Here is a 19,061-nt window from a genome sequence, read left to right on the forward strand (position 1 = left end):
CTGTAGGATTTTGATAGAATCCTGCCTCATGTTGAGGTCTTTTATCCATTTCAAGTTCATTATTGTGTAAGGTGTAAGAGAATGGTCGATTTTCATTCTTCTATACATAGCTGTCCAATTTTCCCAGCACCATTTATTGAAGAGACTGTCTTTTTTTTCCCCCCACTGGATATTTTTTCCTGCTTTGTCAAAGATTATTTGACCATAGAGTTGCGGATCCATATCTAGACTCTCTACTCTATTCCACTGGCCTGTGTATCTGTTTTTGTGCCAGTACCATGCTGTCTTGGTGATCACAGCTTTGTAATAAAGCTTGAAATCAGGCAACGTGATGCCCCTGTTTTGTTTCTTAAATTCCACGTATGGGCACTGGTACTTTTAAAGACTCCCCAGGTGATTTGAAACTACAGCCAGGTTTGACAGCCACTGATTTGGTTAAAACAGTGTTGGGACTAGATCAATATCAGAAATTTCAGAGAAGGAATAAATCAACAAGTAGGCCCCTGCATCTCTCCATTGATTTCTCTCAAACAGAACACACACACACACACACACACACACACAGTGTATATATGTGTGTATATATGTTTATACATGTACATACTTCATCACACATTCTTTTTAAAAAATGTTGATTTACTTATTAATTGATTAAATTATTTTTAGTAAGTTTTTTCTTGCCACTAGATTATTTTTTTAAGTTTTTAATTAATTAATTAATTAATTAATTTTTAAAATGTTTTTATTTATTTATTTGACAGACAGAGATCACAAGTAGGCAGAGAGGCAGGCATAGAGAGAGGAGGAAGCAGGCTCCCTGCTGAGCAGAGAGCCCGATGCAGGGCTTGATCCCTGGGCCCCAGGATCATGACCTGAGCGGAAGGCAGAGGCTTTAACCCACTGAGCCACCCAGGCGCCCCTAAGTTTTTAATTTAAATGCCAATTAGTTAACACACCATGTAATATTAGTTTCAGGGGTTCAATATAGTGATTGAACACTTCCCTACATCACTTGGTGCACACCACAAGTGCCCTCCTTAATCCGCGTCATATATTTCACCCATCCCCCTACCCACCTCCCTTCTAGTAACCAGCATTTTGTTCTCTGTAGTTAAGAGTCTGCTTCTTAGTTGACCCCTCTCTTTCTTTTTACCCCATGCTCATTTTTTTTGTTTTTTAAATTCCATAAATTAGTGCAATCATATGGTATTTGTCTTTCTCTGACTGACTTATTTTCATTTAGCATATTATTACTTCCTCTATCTGTGTTGTTGCAAATGGCAAGAATTCATTCTTTTTTATGGCAAAGTAATATTCCATTATATCACACACACTTCTTTTCCTATTTGGATGCCTTTTATTTCTTTTTGTTGCCTGATTGCTGAGGCTAGGACTTCTGGTACTATGTTGAACAGCAGTGATGAGAGTGTTCTGTCTCTGTCCTGTTCATGACCTTAGGGGAAAAGCTGTCAGGTTTTCTCCATTGAGGTTGATATTTTATTATGATAGACTGTCTTTCTTCATCGCTTATTACAGTCTTTGGTTTAAAATAGTTTGTCTGATACAAGGATGGCTACTCCAGCTTTGTTTGGGTGTCCATTGGCATGATAAATTTTTCTCCACTCCTTCACTTTCAATCTGGAGGTGTCTTTGGACCTAAAGTCAGTGTCCTGTAAGCAGCTTATTGATGGGTCTTGTGTTTCTATCCTTCCTGATACCCTGTATTTTTATTGGAGCATTTAGTCCATTTATATTCAGAGTAATTATTGAAAGGTATGAAGTGAGTGCCATTGTATTACCTGTACAGTTGCTGTTTGTGTAGATTGTCTCTGTTCCTTTCCAGTTTTTGTTACTTTTGGGCTCTCTGTTCACTCAAGGGATACCCTTTGATAATTCTTGTAGGGCTGGTTTAATGTTCACAAATTCTTTTAGTTTTTGTTTGTCCTAGAAACTCTTATAGCTATTTTATTCTTAAATAAATTTTCTGTCCCCTGTTCTCCCTCTTCTTCTGGGACTCCTATAAAACAAATGTTATTACACTAATAACTCAGTTCCTGAGTTCTGTAAGTCTATTCTCATGTTACATAATTCTTTTTTCTTTCTTTTGTTCAGCTTCATTGCTTTCCACTACTTTGTTTTCTAAGTCATTAATTCATTCCTCTGGTTCTTCCAGTCTGCTGTTCATTGCATCAGGCAGGTTTCTAATTTCATTTATTGCACTCTTCATCTTTGTTTTTTTCTTTAACTCTTTTATCTCTGTGATAAGGGTCTCACTGATGTCTTTCATTCTTTTCTCAAGCCCAATGAGTATCCTTATGATCATTGCTTTAAGTTTTCCCTCAGGCATGTTACTTGTATCTGTTTCATTCAGATCTCTAGCTATGGCCTTACCTTGTGCTTTCATTGGGATAAATTCCTGTGTCTTCCTGTTGTGTCTAAGTCTCTGCCTGCTTCTCTGTGTTAGAAAAGTCAGTTGTGTCTCCTCTTCCTGAAAGTAATGAACTAATAAAGAGAGGTCCCGTAATGTTCAGGGCCTGCTGCTTCAGGGAGTGTCTCCTGTGTGTGCTGTATGTGCTCTGTTGTTGTTTTGGTTGCCCTATCCTTCAGGCCAGTCATTTAAAGAAGCTCTCCTTGCCTGCTGTGATCAGTGTTTTTTTATCTCTGGCCTGAATTTTAACTAGGTGGTGAGCTTTAACTAGATGTGCCCTGGTTTGCTTGTGAAATGAGACCTGTCACCACCTCCTCCACAACTGAGGTCCTGCAGGACTCTCTGGTTGGGAGGTGTGCTATGGGCAGGGGTTTGTGCTGGTCTTCTGGGGGAGGGGCTCACCACTCTGAGACTTAGAGAAGCATGACTGAGAAGGGTTGTTTTACTGGAGCTCAGAGGTATGGGTCTTGGTGTAGATAAGTTAGGCAGCCAGTGTTGATACACCTGCTTCCCACAGGTGGCTCTGTGTTCATGCTGAAGGGTGGGGGAGGGAAATGGTGCCACCTGGCTCTTTTATTCCTGAGTGATGTCCCTGTACATGCTTCCTCTCAGGAATGTGCTCTGAGAGGAGCAAATAATCTCCCCGTTGTGTGCCCCAGGCGTGCTTTAAATCCCTGTTTCCATGCTGTCTGCCCCTCAGGTTGTTTCCTGTCTTCTCTCCATGAACAGCACAGTGACCTCTAGGCTCTATCTCAGTCAAGCCCTCTGATCTCGGCTCTGGCCCTCTGATCTCTGGCTGTGGTTCCAGATGCTGATTGCAAGAACTCATGAAATTTTACCCCTATCATTTTCTAAACCAATGGCTTTGGGGAAATGTTCTCCTTGTGTGTTCTCCTGTGTACTCCTTTCTTTCTTCCCCTTCTCCATGACCATGGCTCCCTTCCCTCTGCAGCACCTGCAGTCTTTTTCTCCCCTAAACCACACCTCTGCACTTTCTACATTCTTTGATGTGGCCTCTTCTTTCCCTTTAGTTGTGGAGTTTGTTCTGTCTTCAGGTCTACTTGATAGTTCTCTAGTTGTGTTCCTGGGACTAGTTGTGTTCCTCCTTCTATTGGCTTGGGCAGTGAGAGATGCCTATAATTAAATAAGTTATTTAAAAAAAACCCTGACATTCCCTCATGTCCTTTATTGCCAGGACCTAAATTGGTATTTGCCTTTTCACTTTGGAGTACTTCAGCCTGGACATTTTGCTGTATTGCCACATTGATGTGGACCCAGGACTCTCTTCATTTGCCCTTCATTTAAGTGTGATTATTGGGCAGAGTTGGGAGAGGGGTAAGGCAAGAGTTGTCTTATCCTCTCCTTGAAAAGATACTCTCCATAGCCAGTTAGCTAATTTGGTGCTTCTCAACCTTGTATATATTTAAATCATCTGGGAAACAAAAATTCTGATAACTGGGCCCCACCATCAGAAATTCTGACTAAAAAAAATTCTGATTTTGTTAGTCTCCCAAGTGGCCTGGACATGGAGAGTTTTGGAAATTCCCTCAAGTGATTCCAGTATGCATCTAGCATTGGGAACTGTGGGGATAAAGAGGTTCATGGATGTTCTTATTTGGCAGGATAACAGTACCAAGGGGAACAGAAGAGCAGAGGAGAAGTGTCCCTTTCCAGTTGCTCTTACTACTGGAGAAGATGCAGGACAGCCGGCAGAAAGCAGTGCAACCTATGGAGCTTGCCTGCTGTCTCCAGAAGTACAATGTTCCAAGTAAGATAGCCTTCTCAGCTCTGAAAGAGAGGGAGGGGGAAGAAGTTAGGAAGGGGAAGGAGGGGGAATGCCTCAATGAATGAGTCAGCTGCTGTTACCTCCTCTTCTTTGTTTTGGAAGCATTTGCGAAGGTATAGGTATTAGTTCTTTAGGTGTTTGGTAGAATTAAGCCAATTCTGGACCTACGCTTTTCTTTGTAAGAAGTTTCAAAATGACTTATTCAGTCATTTTCCTTTTTAGAGTTAAGGTCCTTTCTTTGGGTTAAACTGAGCTCCCTTTAGCAATTTCTTGTAAGGCAAGTGTAGTGGTAATGAACTCCCTCAGCGTTTGTTTGGGTAAGTCTTTATCTCTCTCTCATTTCTAAAGTAAAGTTTTCTTGACTGGCAGTGTTTTCCTTTTATCACTTTGAATATGTCATTCCACTGTCTCTTGACATGTAAGGTTTGTGCTAAAAATTCCAATGATAGCCTTATGGGAGCTTCCCTTGTAAGTGATAAGGTCCCTTTCTCATAATGATTTTAATCCTTGTCATTGATTTTTTATTAAGTTCAATTAGCCAACATATAGTAAGTACATCATTAATTTTTGATGTAGTATTCAATGATTCATTAGTTGCTTGTCACTGATTTTTAAAAGTTTTGCTATTGATGTGTCTTGGAGAATATCTGTTTGAGTTGAATGTGTCTGGGGACCTAAGAGCTTCATGAACTTTGATGTCTAAATCTCTCCCTAGATTTGGGAAGTCTCAGCCACTATTTCTTTATTTTTTAAAATTTTATTTACATTCAATTAATTAACATATAGTGTATTATTAGTTTCAAAAGCAGACTCATCAGTTGTGTATAGCATCCAATGCTCATTATATTGGACATTTCCACCCCTTCTCTTCCAACAACCCTCAGGTGTTTCCTCTAGTTAAGACTCTTTTATGGTTTATCTCCCTTTCTGACTTAATCTTGTTATATTTTCCCCTCCCTCCCTCTATACTCCTCCATTTTCTTTCTTTCTTTTTTTTTTTGTTCTTAGGTGTTTTATGATTTTGTCACTTTTTAAAAAACTTTATTTTATTTTTTCAGTGTTCCAAGATTCATTGTTTATACCCCACACCCAGTGCTCCATGCAATATGTGCCCTCTTTTAATACCCACCACCCGGCTCACCCATCTCCCCACCCCCTCCCTTCCCAAACCCTCAGTTTGTTTCTCAGCGTCCACAGTACTCTCATGGTTCATCTCCCCCTTCCATTTCTCCCAGTTCATTTTTCCTTTCCTTCTTCTAATGTCCTCCATGTTATTCTCTATGCTCCACAAGTAAGTGAAACCATATGATAATTGACTTTCTCTGCTTATTTCACTCAGCATAATCTCTTCCTGTCCCATCCATGTTGATACAAAAGTTGGGTATTCATCCTTTCTGATGGAGGCGTAATATTCCTTTGTATATACGGACCATATCTTCTTTATCCACTCATCTGTTGAAGGGCATCTTGGTTTTTTCCACAGTTTGGTGACTGGTCATTGCTGCTGTGATCACTGGGGTACAGATGGCTCTTCTTTTCACTACATCTGTATCTTTGTGGTAAATACCCAGTAGTGTAATTGCAGGGTCATATGGTAGCGCTATATTTAATTTCTTAAGGAATCTCCACACTGTTTTCCAAAGTGGTTGCACCAACTTGCATTCCCACCAACAGTGTAAGAGGGTTTCCCTTTCTCCACATCCTTTCCAGCACTTGTTGTTTCTTGTCTTGTTAATTTCAGCTATTCTAACTGGTGTAAGGTGGTATCTCAATGTGGTTTTGATTTGAATTTCCCTGATGGCTAATGGTGCTGAACATTTTTTTTCATGAAGGAAAACTTCCAGACTCTTTTTATGAAGCCAGCATTACCCAATCCCCACCCAGGCAAAGACCCCATCGAAAAGGAGAATCTCAGACCAATATCCCTGATGAATATGTTTTAGTTCTTCTTTGCCAATTTGAATGTTTTTTATTTCTTTCTGTTGTCTGAAAAATGAGGCTAGGCCTTCTAGTACTATGTTGGTGTTTTACATTTTGGCCATTCTGATAAGTTTGTAGCAGTATCTCATTATTTTAATTTGCAATTTCTCTTTTTTATTATTTTTTCATTTATATTAAATTAGCCAAGTATAGTACATCATTTGGTTTGATATAATATTCAATGATTCATTAATTCACTATAACACCCAGTGCTCATTATATCACCTGCCCTCTTTAATTCTCTTATTTTTCATTTTTAATGCCTAACTAAAGTGGGGGTTGGTGGTGATGTTGAGGGCTGGGAGAGGACAAAATGGTGAATGTTCATGTACATGTAGGTAGCTAGGGCACAAGGGCATGCATGAGAATTGTCCCTTGGTGACCTCACTGACTGGGCTGTTACTTTTCTCTTTGTCCAGTGTTTGTCCAGCATGATGCTGCTCAACTCTACCTCACAGTCTGGAACCTAATTAAGGACCAAATCACAGATGTGGACCTGGTGAGATCCTAGAACCAGAGAACTCAGAAGTTTAAGATGCTGCTCATTTAGCTCATCCAGCAATCAATATAATGTATAGAGAGGATTAAAAGAGAAATCCATGTATGATGCTTATCACAATTCCATAATATTATTACTGTTATTATTTTGCACCTTTTTGAAGAGCAAAGAGCATCAGTGACTACCATTTTTGGAGCTTCTGTTTGATGGCTACAATTTCTGGAAATTGACTTGACTTGTTTTGTTTATGACTTTGTACCCTTCTTTCCTCTCACCTTCTCTCTCTTATAGGTAGAGAGGCTGCAGGCCCTGTATACAATCCGGGTGAAGGAGTCCTTGGTTTGCCTTGAATGTACTGTGGAAAGGAGCAGAAACAGTAGCATGTTGACCCTCCCCCTTCCTCTTTTTGATATGGACTCAAAACCCCTGAAAACACTGGTAAAGGATTTCTTTTGGTGAATTTTCTGTTCCCATAAACCCGGTGCTGCCAGTGTGCCCTTACTTCTTTAATCCACCATTGCCTTTTAAAAAGTAATTTCTATTTCTTTTGCACAGTTCTGTTTCTCCTTTGATTTGGTGAAAAAAATTTTGTTTCCTTTTACTTTCTTTCCTCACACTGCTACCTTAACAAGTGCTCCCTCTTATTTATCAATCCAGTCACTAGGTCCTTTTGGAGATCCTGCCACATGCACCACACTGGGCCAGGGGGGAGGACACAGAGAGAACCAGAAGAAAAACTTTTATCCTCATCTGTAGGGTGGTAAATACTAACTCTGATTTTTCTTTGATCTTCTGAAACAGGAGGATGCCCTTCGATGTTTCTTCCAACCCAGGGAATTATCAGGCAAAAGCAAATGTTTCTGTGAGAAATGTGGGAAAAAGACTTGTGGGAAACAGGTACTCACTCTTTGAAACCAGATGCTGCCATAGTTTGGAGTTGCCTTTAGTGGATTTTCTGATAGAGATTTCATAAAGGGTACCATGTGTTGGTTGAGGGAGGTAATCTATATTCTGGCTAGTATCTGGGATCTGGGGATCCTGATTTTCAGATGCCCATCACTGAGAGGGGCAGAGCCTTTTAAAAGATAAGAGAAGGGATGCCTGGGTGGCTCCGTTGGTTAAGCATCTGCCTTCAGCTCTGGTCATGATCCCAGGGTCCTGGGATTGAGTCCTGCTTTGGGCTTCTTGCTCGTTGGGGAGTCTTCTTCTCCTTTGCCTGCCATGCCCCCTGCTCAGATCTCTCTTTGCCTGCTGCTCCCCCTGCTTGTGTGCCCTCTCTCTCTCTGACAAAATAAATAAATAAAATCTTAAAAAAAAAAAAAAGATAAGACAAAGTCCAAAAGCAGCAGGCAGTTTTCCATGCAGAGTTAGACTAGCTCTCTAGAGCAGACTCTAGTTCCTGTGGTTCCTGGTTCTTGTGCAGAACCCTATGGCTGCTCATGATTTCTGTGAAGAGCTCAACAGATTCAGCAGATGGGAGCCCTTAATTCTGTATTATATCATTCTGATACATTTTGGAGAAGAAAAACACACCATCGGCCCTGGTATTTCTCTAAATCTACCCATTTCAAGAAATGTGCCTTAGGACTTCATCTCCATAGTAATTTTGCTTTTTCAGGTCTTGAAGCTGACCCATTTGCCCCAGACCTTGACAATCCACCTCTTGCGGTTCTCCATCAGGAATTCTCAGACAGAAAAGATTTGCCACTCACTCTATTTCCCCCAGACCTTGGATTTAAGTCAGGTCCTTGTGATTGAAGAAGGCCTCTGTAATGCTGAGGAACAGGTGAGAAGCTCCTTAATGCCCTTCCATCCTCCATCTCTTCAGACCCCTTGTCTGCTTGATTTTGCTTCCCTTCCCCTAAGATGCTTAAAGTCATGCACTCAACAGACATAGCACTTTTGGTCATCTCATCCTTGCCATTATAGCATCTCATAAATCACAGCCTATGTTGGACATGCTTGGGGCACACAAAGGGAGGAAAACTCACCAGCAGCTGCTTGGTGTGATTCATAGAAACACATTCATATGTTCAAGAAATATTTATTTTTTTAAAACAGTATTTTAATGATGAAAACCTATGTGTTCTTAAATTAAAAAATGATGGCTTGTTATTACCATACTACTATCACCAACATTTGCTGTATGTGGTTGCTTTTCTTATAAGATTCAAAATACTTCTGTCAATGGACATCTGAGTTCTTTCCCTAGTTTGGCTATTATGGACATTTCTGCTATAAACATTGGGGTGCTGGTGCCAGATGAATGGATAAAGAAGATGTGGAACATATATACAATGCTATATTACTCGGCCATAAAAAAATATGAAATTTTACCATTTGCAACAATATGGATGGAACTAGTGGGTATTATAGTAAGTGAAATAAGTCAGAGAAAGACAATTATATAATTTCACTCACATGTGGAGTTAAGAAACAAAACAGGTGAACATAGGGGAAGGGAGGGAAAAATAAAACAAGACATAATCAGAGGGAAACAAACCATAAATGACTCTTAACCACAGGAAATAAACTGAGGGTTGGTGGAGGGTGGGAGGTGGTGAGGGGATGAGGTGACAGGGTGATGGGCATTAAAGAGGGCATGTGATGTAATGAGCACTAAGTGTTATATACAACTGAAGAATCACTGAACTCTACCTCTGAAACTAATATTATATGTTAATTAATTGAATTTAAATAAAAAAGACTCAAAACATTATTTCTTTTTTTTAAAACTGTATTTTATTTTTTCAGTGTTCCAAGATTCATTGTTTATGCATCACATCCAGTGCTCTATGCAATACGTGCCCTCCTTAATACCCACCACCATGTTCACCACCCCCTCAAAAACCCTCAGTTTGTTTCTCAGAATCCACAGTCTTTCATGGTTCATCTCCCCACTCCAATTATTTCTAAGTATTGGACTTTGTTCATAACCCTCACAGCAGTAAAGAAGGGGAGGAACCCATAATTCAGGGCCTTCTCCTAAATGAAGTAGATAATACATATATACATAAGTAAACACAAGATCTTGGGTTCTAAACATAATACCAACCTTTCTTTTTAAAACAGCTTATACCCACTTTGAGGATAGTAACAAAAGAGCCAGTTCATTCGGCCAAATTTAATCAGAGTAAAGTTGAATTCAATTTTCCTGAGCTAATAACTTACTGGGAAATTCTGAGAAAAAATATAAATATCTTTTTTTTAGGTTTGAAATGTTACATATAGTCAATTCTATATTGCTACATATCTATGTAGCAATATAGAATTATATATACATATAGTGTATATATATGGACTGTTTTTTTTCATGCTCTTTACTATTCATGCTGTAGAAACTGGTATCTTAAAAATGAGGCCTACAACAGACACATGAAAAAAATGTTCCACATCACTCAGCATCAGGGAAATACAAATCAAAACCTCAATGAGATACCAGCTCATACCAGTCAGAATGGTTAAAATGAACAAGTCGGAAACAACAGATGTTAGTGAGGATGTGGAGGAAGGGTTGGTGGGAATGCAAGCTGGTACAGGCACTCTGGAGAACAGTATGGAGGTTCCCCAAAAAGTTAAAAACAGAGCCACCCTACGGCCCAGCAATTGCACTATTAGGTATTTACCCAAAGGACACAAACATCATGATCTGAAGGGGCATTTGCACCCCAATGTTTATAGCAACAATGTCCACAATAGCCAAACTATGGAAAGAGCTGAGATTCCATTGACAGATGAATAGATAAGGAAGAGAGAGAGATATATCTATCAATTTAAATTAAAAAAAATTCACTATACCAGAAACTAATGATGTGCTATATATTGGCTAACTGAACACAATGAGAAATTTAAATTGAAAAAATAAAAAATAAAAACTGAGGCCTAATAATATAATAGCTCCTATATAACATGGTTTCTTTACCTATTTAGTGCATATATGTTTCAAAGATTCTCATTTTCTGTTCTTTGAGTTTTCCTTATTTCTATTTGTATACTATGAAGTATATCATAATGAAATATCTTTCCAGAAAATTATTTAAATACAATGTAGTTTACGTATACTGTATTATTAGTTTCAGGGGTAGAATTTAGTAATTGGTAAGTTGCATATAACTCCCAGTGTGCATTACATCAAGTGCCCTCCTTAATGCCCACCACCCAATTACCCCTTCCTCCAACCCACCTCCCCTCCAGCAACCCTCCATTTGTTTCCTGGAATTAAGTGTCTCTTATGGTTGGCTCCCTAATTTCATCTTATTTTATTTTTCTTTCCTTTCCTGTATGTTCATCTGGAAGGAACTAGAGGGTATTATGCTAAGCAAAATAAGTCAGGGAAAGACAATGCCTTATGATTTCACTTGTATGTGGCATTTAATAAGAAACAAAACAGATGAAATAACATCTTAAAATTTTCAACTAATGAATCATCAAACGTTCTATCAAAAACTAATGATGTAATACACCTTGGGTAATTAAATTAATTAATTAAAAAGATTTTATCCATTTATCTGACAGAGAGAGACACAGAAAGAGAGGGAACATAAGCAGGCAGAGTGCAAGAGGGAGAAGCAGGCTTCCTGCTGAGCAGGCAGCCCGATAGGGGGCTCAATCCCAGGATCTGGGACTATGACCTGAGCTGAAGGCAAGTGCTTAATGAGTGAGCCACCCAGGTGCCCCAGCTAACTGAATTTAAATAAAATTTTTTTTTCCACTTAAAAAGACATTGTGATTGAAAATCTTGAATATATACCAAAATAGCAAAGAATTACACAGCGATTTCCCATGTCCATCAAGCAGTTTAAACGTTATCAAAACCCATGACCAATCTAGCTTTACCAACATCCTCACCCTCTTCTTTCTCCAACCCCCTACTGGATTATTCTGAAGCAAGTCCCAGACTCTGCCCTTTTATTTGAAGTATTTCATTACGTCTTTCTAAAGACTAAGCTCTCTTTCTCTAGATGTAACCAATTCTATCTCATAATTTCTTTTTTATCATTTAAAATTTTAAATTTTAATTCCAGTATAGTTACCATACAGTATTATATTATATATTATACATATAATTACACAATATATATATTTTATATATATATATAAAATCCAGGTGTATGATATAGTGATTTAACAATTCTATACATTACTCAGTGCTCATGGTGATAAGTGTACTCTTTTTTTAAAGGTTTTATTTATTTGACAGAGAGAGAGAGAGCACAAGCAGGGGAGCAGGAGAGGGAGAAGCAGACTCCCCACTGAACAGGGAGCCCAATGTGGGGCTCGATCCCAGGACTTTGGGATCATAACCCAAGCTGAAGGCAGTCACTTAACCAACTGAGCCACCCAGGAGCCCCAAGTGTACTCTTCAAAAAAATTTTTTTGATAAGGGTATTCTTAATCCTCATCACCTCTTTCAACCGTTTCCCACCTACCCACCTACCAACCTACCCAAACCATATGTTTGTTCTCCATGGTTAAGAGTTTATTTCTTGGTTTGTCTCTTTCCTATTTTTTTCTTTGTTCATTTGTTTTGTTTCTTAAATTCCACATATCATTTTTATTATTTTATTTTATTTATTTATTTATTTATTTATTTTCAGTGTTCCAGAATTCATTGTTTACGTACCACACCCAGTGCTCCATGCAATATGTGCCCTTCCTTAATACCCACCACCAGGCTCACCCACCCTCCTCTCTAAAACCCTCAGTTTGTTTCATATGAGTAAAATCATGTGGTATTTGTCATTCTCTGACTGACTTATTTCACTTAGCATTATACTCTCTTGCTCTATCCATATTGTTGCAAATGGCAAAATTTCATTCTTTTAATGGCTGAATACTATTCCATTGTGTGTGTATGTGTGTGTATATCACATCTTTATCCATTCATCAATTGATGGATACTTGGGCTGTTTCTATATCTTGGCTATTGTAAATAATGTTGCTATAATCATCAGGGGGCATATACCACTTTGAATTAGTGTTTTGTATTTTTTTGGGTGAATACCCAGTAATGTGATTATTGGATTGTAGAGTAGCTCCATTTTTAACTTTTTGGGGGAATCTCCATACTGTTTTCCACAGTGGCTATAACAGTTTTCACTCCCACCAACAGTGCATCTCATAATTTCATAATATCATTCATGCCCAGCCAATATTTAGATTTGTTTGCTTTTTAAAATTTTATCTATTTATTTATTTATTTGAGGGAGGAAGAGAGAGAGAGAGAGAGAGACCGCATGAGCAGAGGGAAGGGAAGAGGGAGAGAGAATCTCAAGCAGACTCCCTGCTGAGCACAGAGAAGGACGTGGGGTTCTTTCAAGACCCTGAGATCATAACCTGAGCCAAAATCACTAGTCAGGCATTCAACCAACTGAGCCACCCAGGCACTTCATAACCAATTATTTTTGAAAAAAATTATTTTTTCCCCGTGTCAAAACTCACGGTGGTTTTTTCCCTTTTTTTATTTTTAAATTTTTTATTATTATTTTTATTATGTTATGTTAGCCACCATACTGTACGTAATTAGTTTTTGATGTAGTGTTCCAAGATTCATTGTTTACATATAAGACCCATGCAATATGTGCCCTCCTTAGTACCCATCACTGGGTTACTCAATCCCCAAGCCCTTCCCTTCTGTAATCTCAGTTGGTTCCTGGCATCCAGAGTCTCTCATGGTTTGTCTCCTTCTCTGATTTCTTCCCATTCAGTTTCCCCTTTCTTCCCCTGTGGTCCTCCATGCTATTCCTTATGTTCCACTTATGAATGAAACCATAAGATAATTTTCTTTCTCTGCTTGACTTATTTCACTTAATATAATCCCCTCCAGCTCCATCCATGTCAATGCCAATAGGGGGTATCATCCTTTCTGATGGCTGAGTAATATTCCATTGTATATATGAAATACATCATCTTTATCCATTCATCTGTTGAAGGGCATCTCAGCTCCTTTCACAGTTTGGCTATTGTGGACATTGCTGCTATGAACATTGGGGTGCATGTGCCCCTTCTTTTCACTATGTCTGTATCTTTGGGGTAAATACCTAGTAGTTCAATTGCTGGGTCATAGGGTAGCTCTATTTTTAACATCTTGAGGAATCTCTATACTGTTTTCCAGAGTGGCTGTACTAAGCATGCATTCTCATCAACAGTGTAAAAGGGTCCCCCTTTCTCCACATCCTTTCCCACACTTTTTTCCTGTCTTGTTGATTTTTTCCAGTCTATCTGGTGTAAAGTGATATCTCAGTGTAGTTTAGATTTGTATTTCCCTGATGGCTAGTGATGTTGAACACTTTCATGTTTCTGTTAGCCATTTGTATGCCTTCTTTGGAGAAACGTATGTTCATGTCTTTGTCTATTTGTGACTGGGTTATTTGTTTTTTTGGGTGTTGAGTTTGAGAAGTTCTTTATAGATCTTGGATACCAGCCCTTCATGTCATTTGCAAATATTTATGTCATTTTCAAATATCTTCTCCCATTCCTGAATTGCCTCTTAGTTTTGTTGACTGTTTCCTTTACGGTGCAGAAGATTTTTATCTTGATGAAGTCCCCAAAATTCATTTTTGGCTTTGTTTTCCTTGCCTCTGGGGATGTGTCTGCAAGAAGTTGCAGAAGAAGTTGGCTGCAGCCAAGGTCAAAGAGGTTGCTGCCTGTGTTCTCCTCTAGGATTTTAATGGATTCCTGTCTCAAATTAGGTCTTCCTTCCACCTTGAGCTCATCTTTGCATATGGTGTAAGAGAATGGTCCAGTTTCATTCTTCTGCATGTGACTGTCCAATGTTCCTGGCACCATTTATGGAAGAGACTGTCTTTTTTTCCATTGGATATTCTTTCCTGCTTTGTTGAAGATTAGTTGATTATAGAGATGAGGGTCCATTTCTGGGATCTCTATTCTGTGCCATTGATCTATTTGCTTGTTTTTGTGCCCATACCATGCTGTCTTGTATATCAGCTTTGTAAGACTGCTTGAAGTCGGTCATCGTGATGCCACTAGCTTTGGCTTTCTTTTTCAACATTTCTCTGGGAATTCGGGGTCTTTTCTGGTTCCATACAGATTTAAGAATTATTTGTTCCTGCTCTGTGAAAAATGTCAATGGTATTTTAATAGGAAATACCCTGAAAGTGTAGATTGTTCTAGGTAGCACAGACCTTTTCACAATGTTTATTTTTCCAATCCAGGAGCATGGACTATTTTTCCAACTCTTTGTGTCTTGCTCAATTTCTTTCATAAGTATTTGGTAGTTTCTAGAATTTAGATCCTTTACCTCCTTGGTTAGATGTATTCCCAGGTATCTTATGGTTTTGGGTGCTATTGTAAATGGAATCAATTCCCTAATTCCTCTTTTGTTCATTCACTTTGTTAGTGTATATAAATGCAGTTGATTTCCGTGCAATAGGTTTGTATACTGCCACATTGCTGAATTGCTGTATTAGTTCTAGTAATTTAGGGGTGGAGTTTTTTTGATTTTCCACAAAAAGTATCATGTCATCTCTGAAGAGAGAGAGTTTGACTTCTTTGCCAATTTGAGTGCCTTTTATTTCTTTTTATTATCTGATTGCTGAGGCTAGGACTTATAGTACTGTGTTGAACAAAAGTGGTGACAGTGGCCCTCCCTGTCATGTTTCTGACCTTAAGGGAAAAGGTTTCAGGTTTTTCTCCATTGAGAATGATGTGTGCAGTGGGCTTTTCATAGATGGCTTTATGATGTTGAGGTATGTTCCCTCTATCCCTGCATTTTTAAGAGGTTTCATCGGGAAATGATGTTGTATTTTGTGAAATGTGTTTTCTGCATCAGTGGAGAGGGTAATATGGTTCTTGTCTCTTCTTTTGTTAATATGATCTATCACATTGATTGATTTGTGAATGTTGAACCACCCTTGCATGCCAGGAATAAATCCCACCAGATCATGGTGAATAATCCTTTTCATGTGCTGTTGGATCCTATTGGCTCAATCTTCACTGTTTTTGCATCCATGTTCATCAGGGATATTGGTCTATAATTCTCTTTTTTGATGGGGTCTTTGTCTGGTTTTGGGATCAGGGTAATACAGACCTCATAGAGGAAGTTTGGAAGTTTTCTTCCCATTTCTATTTTTTTGGAACAGCTTCACGAGAATAGGTATGATTTCTTCTTTAAATGTTTGGTAGAATTCCCCTGGGAATCCATTTGGCTCTGGACTCTCACTTTTTGGGAGGTTTTTGATTACTATTTCAATTTCCTTGCTGGTTATTGGTCTGTTTAGATTGTCTATGTCTTCCTGTTTCACTCTTGGTAGTTTATAAGTTTCCAGGAATGCATCCATTCCTTCCAGATTGCCTAGTTTGTTGGCATATAACTGCTGATAATAAGTCTAATAATTTTCTCTATTTCCTTGGTATTGGTCATTATTTCTCACCTTTCATTCATGATTTTATTAACTTGGGTCCTTTCTCTTTTCTTTAGATTAAGTCTGGCCTGACATTTATCAATTTTCTTAATTCTTTCATAGAATCAGCTTCTAGTTTAATTGATCTGTTCTGCTCTTCTAGTTTCTATTTCACTGATTTCTGCTCTATATTATTTCTCTTCTCCTGCTTGGCTTAGGCTTTATTTACTGTTTCTTCACCATATCCTTTCTGTGTGACTAACCGGAATTTAAATAAAAACTCTAAAGTATAAAAAAAATAAAATTTTAATTCTTTTTTTAAAAAAGATTTTATTTATTTACATGAGCGAGAGAGAGAAAGCTCGAGCAGGGGGAGGGGCAGAGAGAGAAGCAGGCTTCCCACTGAGCAGGGAGCCTGACACAGGGCTCGATCCCAGGACCCCTGGATCATGACCTAAACCAAAGACAGACACTTAACCAACTGAGCCACCTAGGTGCCCCTAAAGTTCTAATTCTTGCCTTGACCTTTGTAACCACATATCTTGTGACTTCCCAGCACCCTCCATGCCTCCCATTTCCTCAACATGCTCTGTTGTGCTGTGCTGCCAAGTCTTTGGAATTTTGGGGCCTATTTGAGGATATCCCCTACTTAGAACTTGTCTGCTAGTCTTGTTTATCCTTCAAGATCAATTCAAGCATGTCTTCTCTGGGGAGCTTTTCTCAGATGATTATTTCTTCTCCTTTTTTGGTGCATGGCATTATAATTGTGGCTTAATTAATCGTGAGATTTTTTAGTTCAAAGACTATTTTCTAGCCCCCTTGAAGTACTAGTGCCCACAATGTGATGAAATAATGTTTCTTTATTCTAGACTACAGTTAGAAAAGGAAGCATGATGGGTGAATAATTTTGTACCTTATGTCCTTCCAGCTTGGAAGACAGTATGAGCTCTTTGCTGTGATTGCCCATGTGGGGGCAGCTGACTTTGGTCATTACTGTGCCTATATCCAGAATTCTGTGGATGGAAAATGGTTCTGCTTCAACGATTCCAATGTTTCTTGGGTGAGAACATTGTCCAAAATTTCCTCTTGTCCTGGATTAGCCACCTGTAACAAATTTTGACAGGACTAGATGGGTCCTCGAGGTCAACACACATTGTGGGCCAGTTCTCTCTTTGCGTAGGGCCTTTAAACAGTCCTTTTCTTTATAAAAAGCTTTTTAAAAATTCAAGTACAGTTGACACAATGTTACCTTAGTTCCAGATGTACAATATGGTGATTCAGCAAGTTCATACACTATGCTATGCTCACTGCAAGTGTAGCTACCATCTGTCACTGTACAATGCTATCATAGTATCACTGATAATATTTCTTATGCTGTACCTTTTTCTTTTTAAGAAAAGAGAGAGGAAGAGAGAGAGATAGGAAGAAAGAGAGAGCAAGTGGGTGGGGCATAGGGAGAGAATCCCAAGCAGGCTCTGCACAGAGCCCTTATGTGGGGCTTGACCTCATGACCCTGAGAATATGACATGAGCTGAAATCAAGAGTCAAATGCTTAACTGACTGAGAAACACAGGTGCCCTATACTGTGCCTTTTATTCCTGTGACTTACTCATTCCATAACTGGAAGCCTGTATCTTCCGCTCCCTTTTACCTCTCTTGCCCATCCCTGCTTCTCCCCTGGCAACCATCAGTTTGTTCAATTTTAGGTCTGATTCTGCTTAAAATCCTTTTCTGCATGAAGTACCCATTCGGTGTATAGCCTTCTGAGAGTTCACTTAGCTCAGTGTCTAGGTTTTTGGTGTCTTCATGCTTTGTGGGAGACTTAAGAAAAGTAAGAAGAGTTAGATATATGTAAGTTAGAACCAAGCACAATCAAGTTTAAATAGAGGGAACAGGGTACTAAAAGTGCCTTCGTAAACATGGCGTCCTATCACTGAATGATCCAGGCCTTGAGAGGTACTTAGGGGTGGGTTTGTCTGGATGAGTGAGGAAGGGTACATTGTAGCACCCCATTCTCTCTGGGTGCTTAACATATGTTAGCTGGATGCTTCACTTCATCTATTTATGTACTTCCAGGTATCCTGGGAAGACATCCAGTGTACTTATGGAAATCATAACTACCGCTGGTAAGAGAAGTGTTTGAGTGATGGAAACCAAATGAGTTTACGCAGGGTTCTTTTACTGTATGAAACTTATGGATTTAGCTTCCACTTGTATTTGGATATCTCCCCAGTGACTGTTCAGCCTCATCTCTCATTACATCTCACCGTACCATGCATTTTTCACAATTTAGATGCCAATAATACTAAAGTATAACTAGCTTGCCAGCATCATATCCTCCAGTGGCTTGCACTTGCAGTTCCTGGTCTGTTTTTCCCTCTCCTAATTTATTATTGGGGCAAACACCCACTTATGCTTTAATATCTCTGCTCATGGCTTTTCCTACTCTGTAAAGCATTCACTGATTGATGCTAGATTTGTAGGGTTTTCTCATATGCTTGTCCTGCACTTTTAGCATATGTCCTTTATAACAAACAAACCCTGTTTGTAACTGTTTGTATGTATAACTTTATTTTATATTAGACCATGAGCTATTTGGGATTAAGGATCTTTCTTCTCTTTTTCTTTGGCCAATATAGTGGCTTGCATTTAGTAAATAGCTATAAATGTATTTTTAAAAATCAATGACTACAGAGGGGCAGCTAGAGAAAAAAAGCTGGATTAAGTTTTTTTTTAAAAGATTTTTAAAATTTATTTGAGAGAGAGAGAGCACAAGCATGGGGAGTAGCTGGCAGAGGGAGAAGCAGAATCTCCATTGAGCAGGGAGCCTGATGCAGGGTTTGATCCCAGGACACTGGGATCATGACCTGAGCTGAAGGCAGACACTTAACTGACTGAGCCACCCAGGTGCCACAGGATGAAAGTTTTATTATTTTTCATCTTTTTAAAAATTAGGTTCAGTTAGCCACAACATAGTACTTCATTAGTTTTTGATGTAGTGTTCAG

General features: G+C 38.9%; 1 protein-coding gene across 1 annotated transcript in view; it reads left to right on the forward strand.

Moving 5' to 3' along the window:
- The window catches only part of USP18 (ubiquitin specific peptidase 18), a 51,699-nt gene that overhangs the window by 22,299 nt on the left and 10,339 nt on the right, over nucleotides 1–19,061 (forward strand). Inside the window, 7 exon segments of the mRNA XM_032844399.1 lie at nucleotides 4,051–4,196; nucleotides 6,614–6,693; nucleotides 6,985–7,131; nucleotides 7,495–7,590; nucleotides 8,312–8,479; nucleotides 16,984–17,115; nucleotides 18,132–18,181. Coding sequence (XP_032700290.1) covers nucleotides 4,051–4,196; nucleotides 6,614–6,693; nucleotides 6,985–7,131; nucleotides 7,495–7,590; nucleotides 8,312–8,479; nucleotides 16,984–17,115; nucleotides 18,132–18,181 — 819 coding nt within the window.

Source organism: Lontra canadensis, unplaced genomic scaffold, assembly GCF_010015895.1.
Source record: "Lontra canadensis isolate GAN:19392208 unplaced genomic scaffold, GSC_riverotter_1.0 scaffold153, whole genome shotgun sequence".
Lineage (NCBI taxonomy): Eukaryota > Metazoa > Chordata > Mammalia > Carnivora > Mustelidae > Lontra > Lontra canadensis.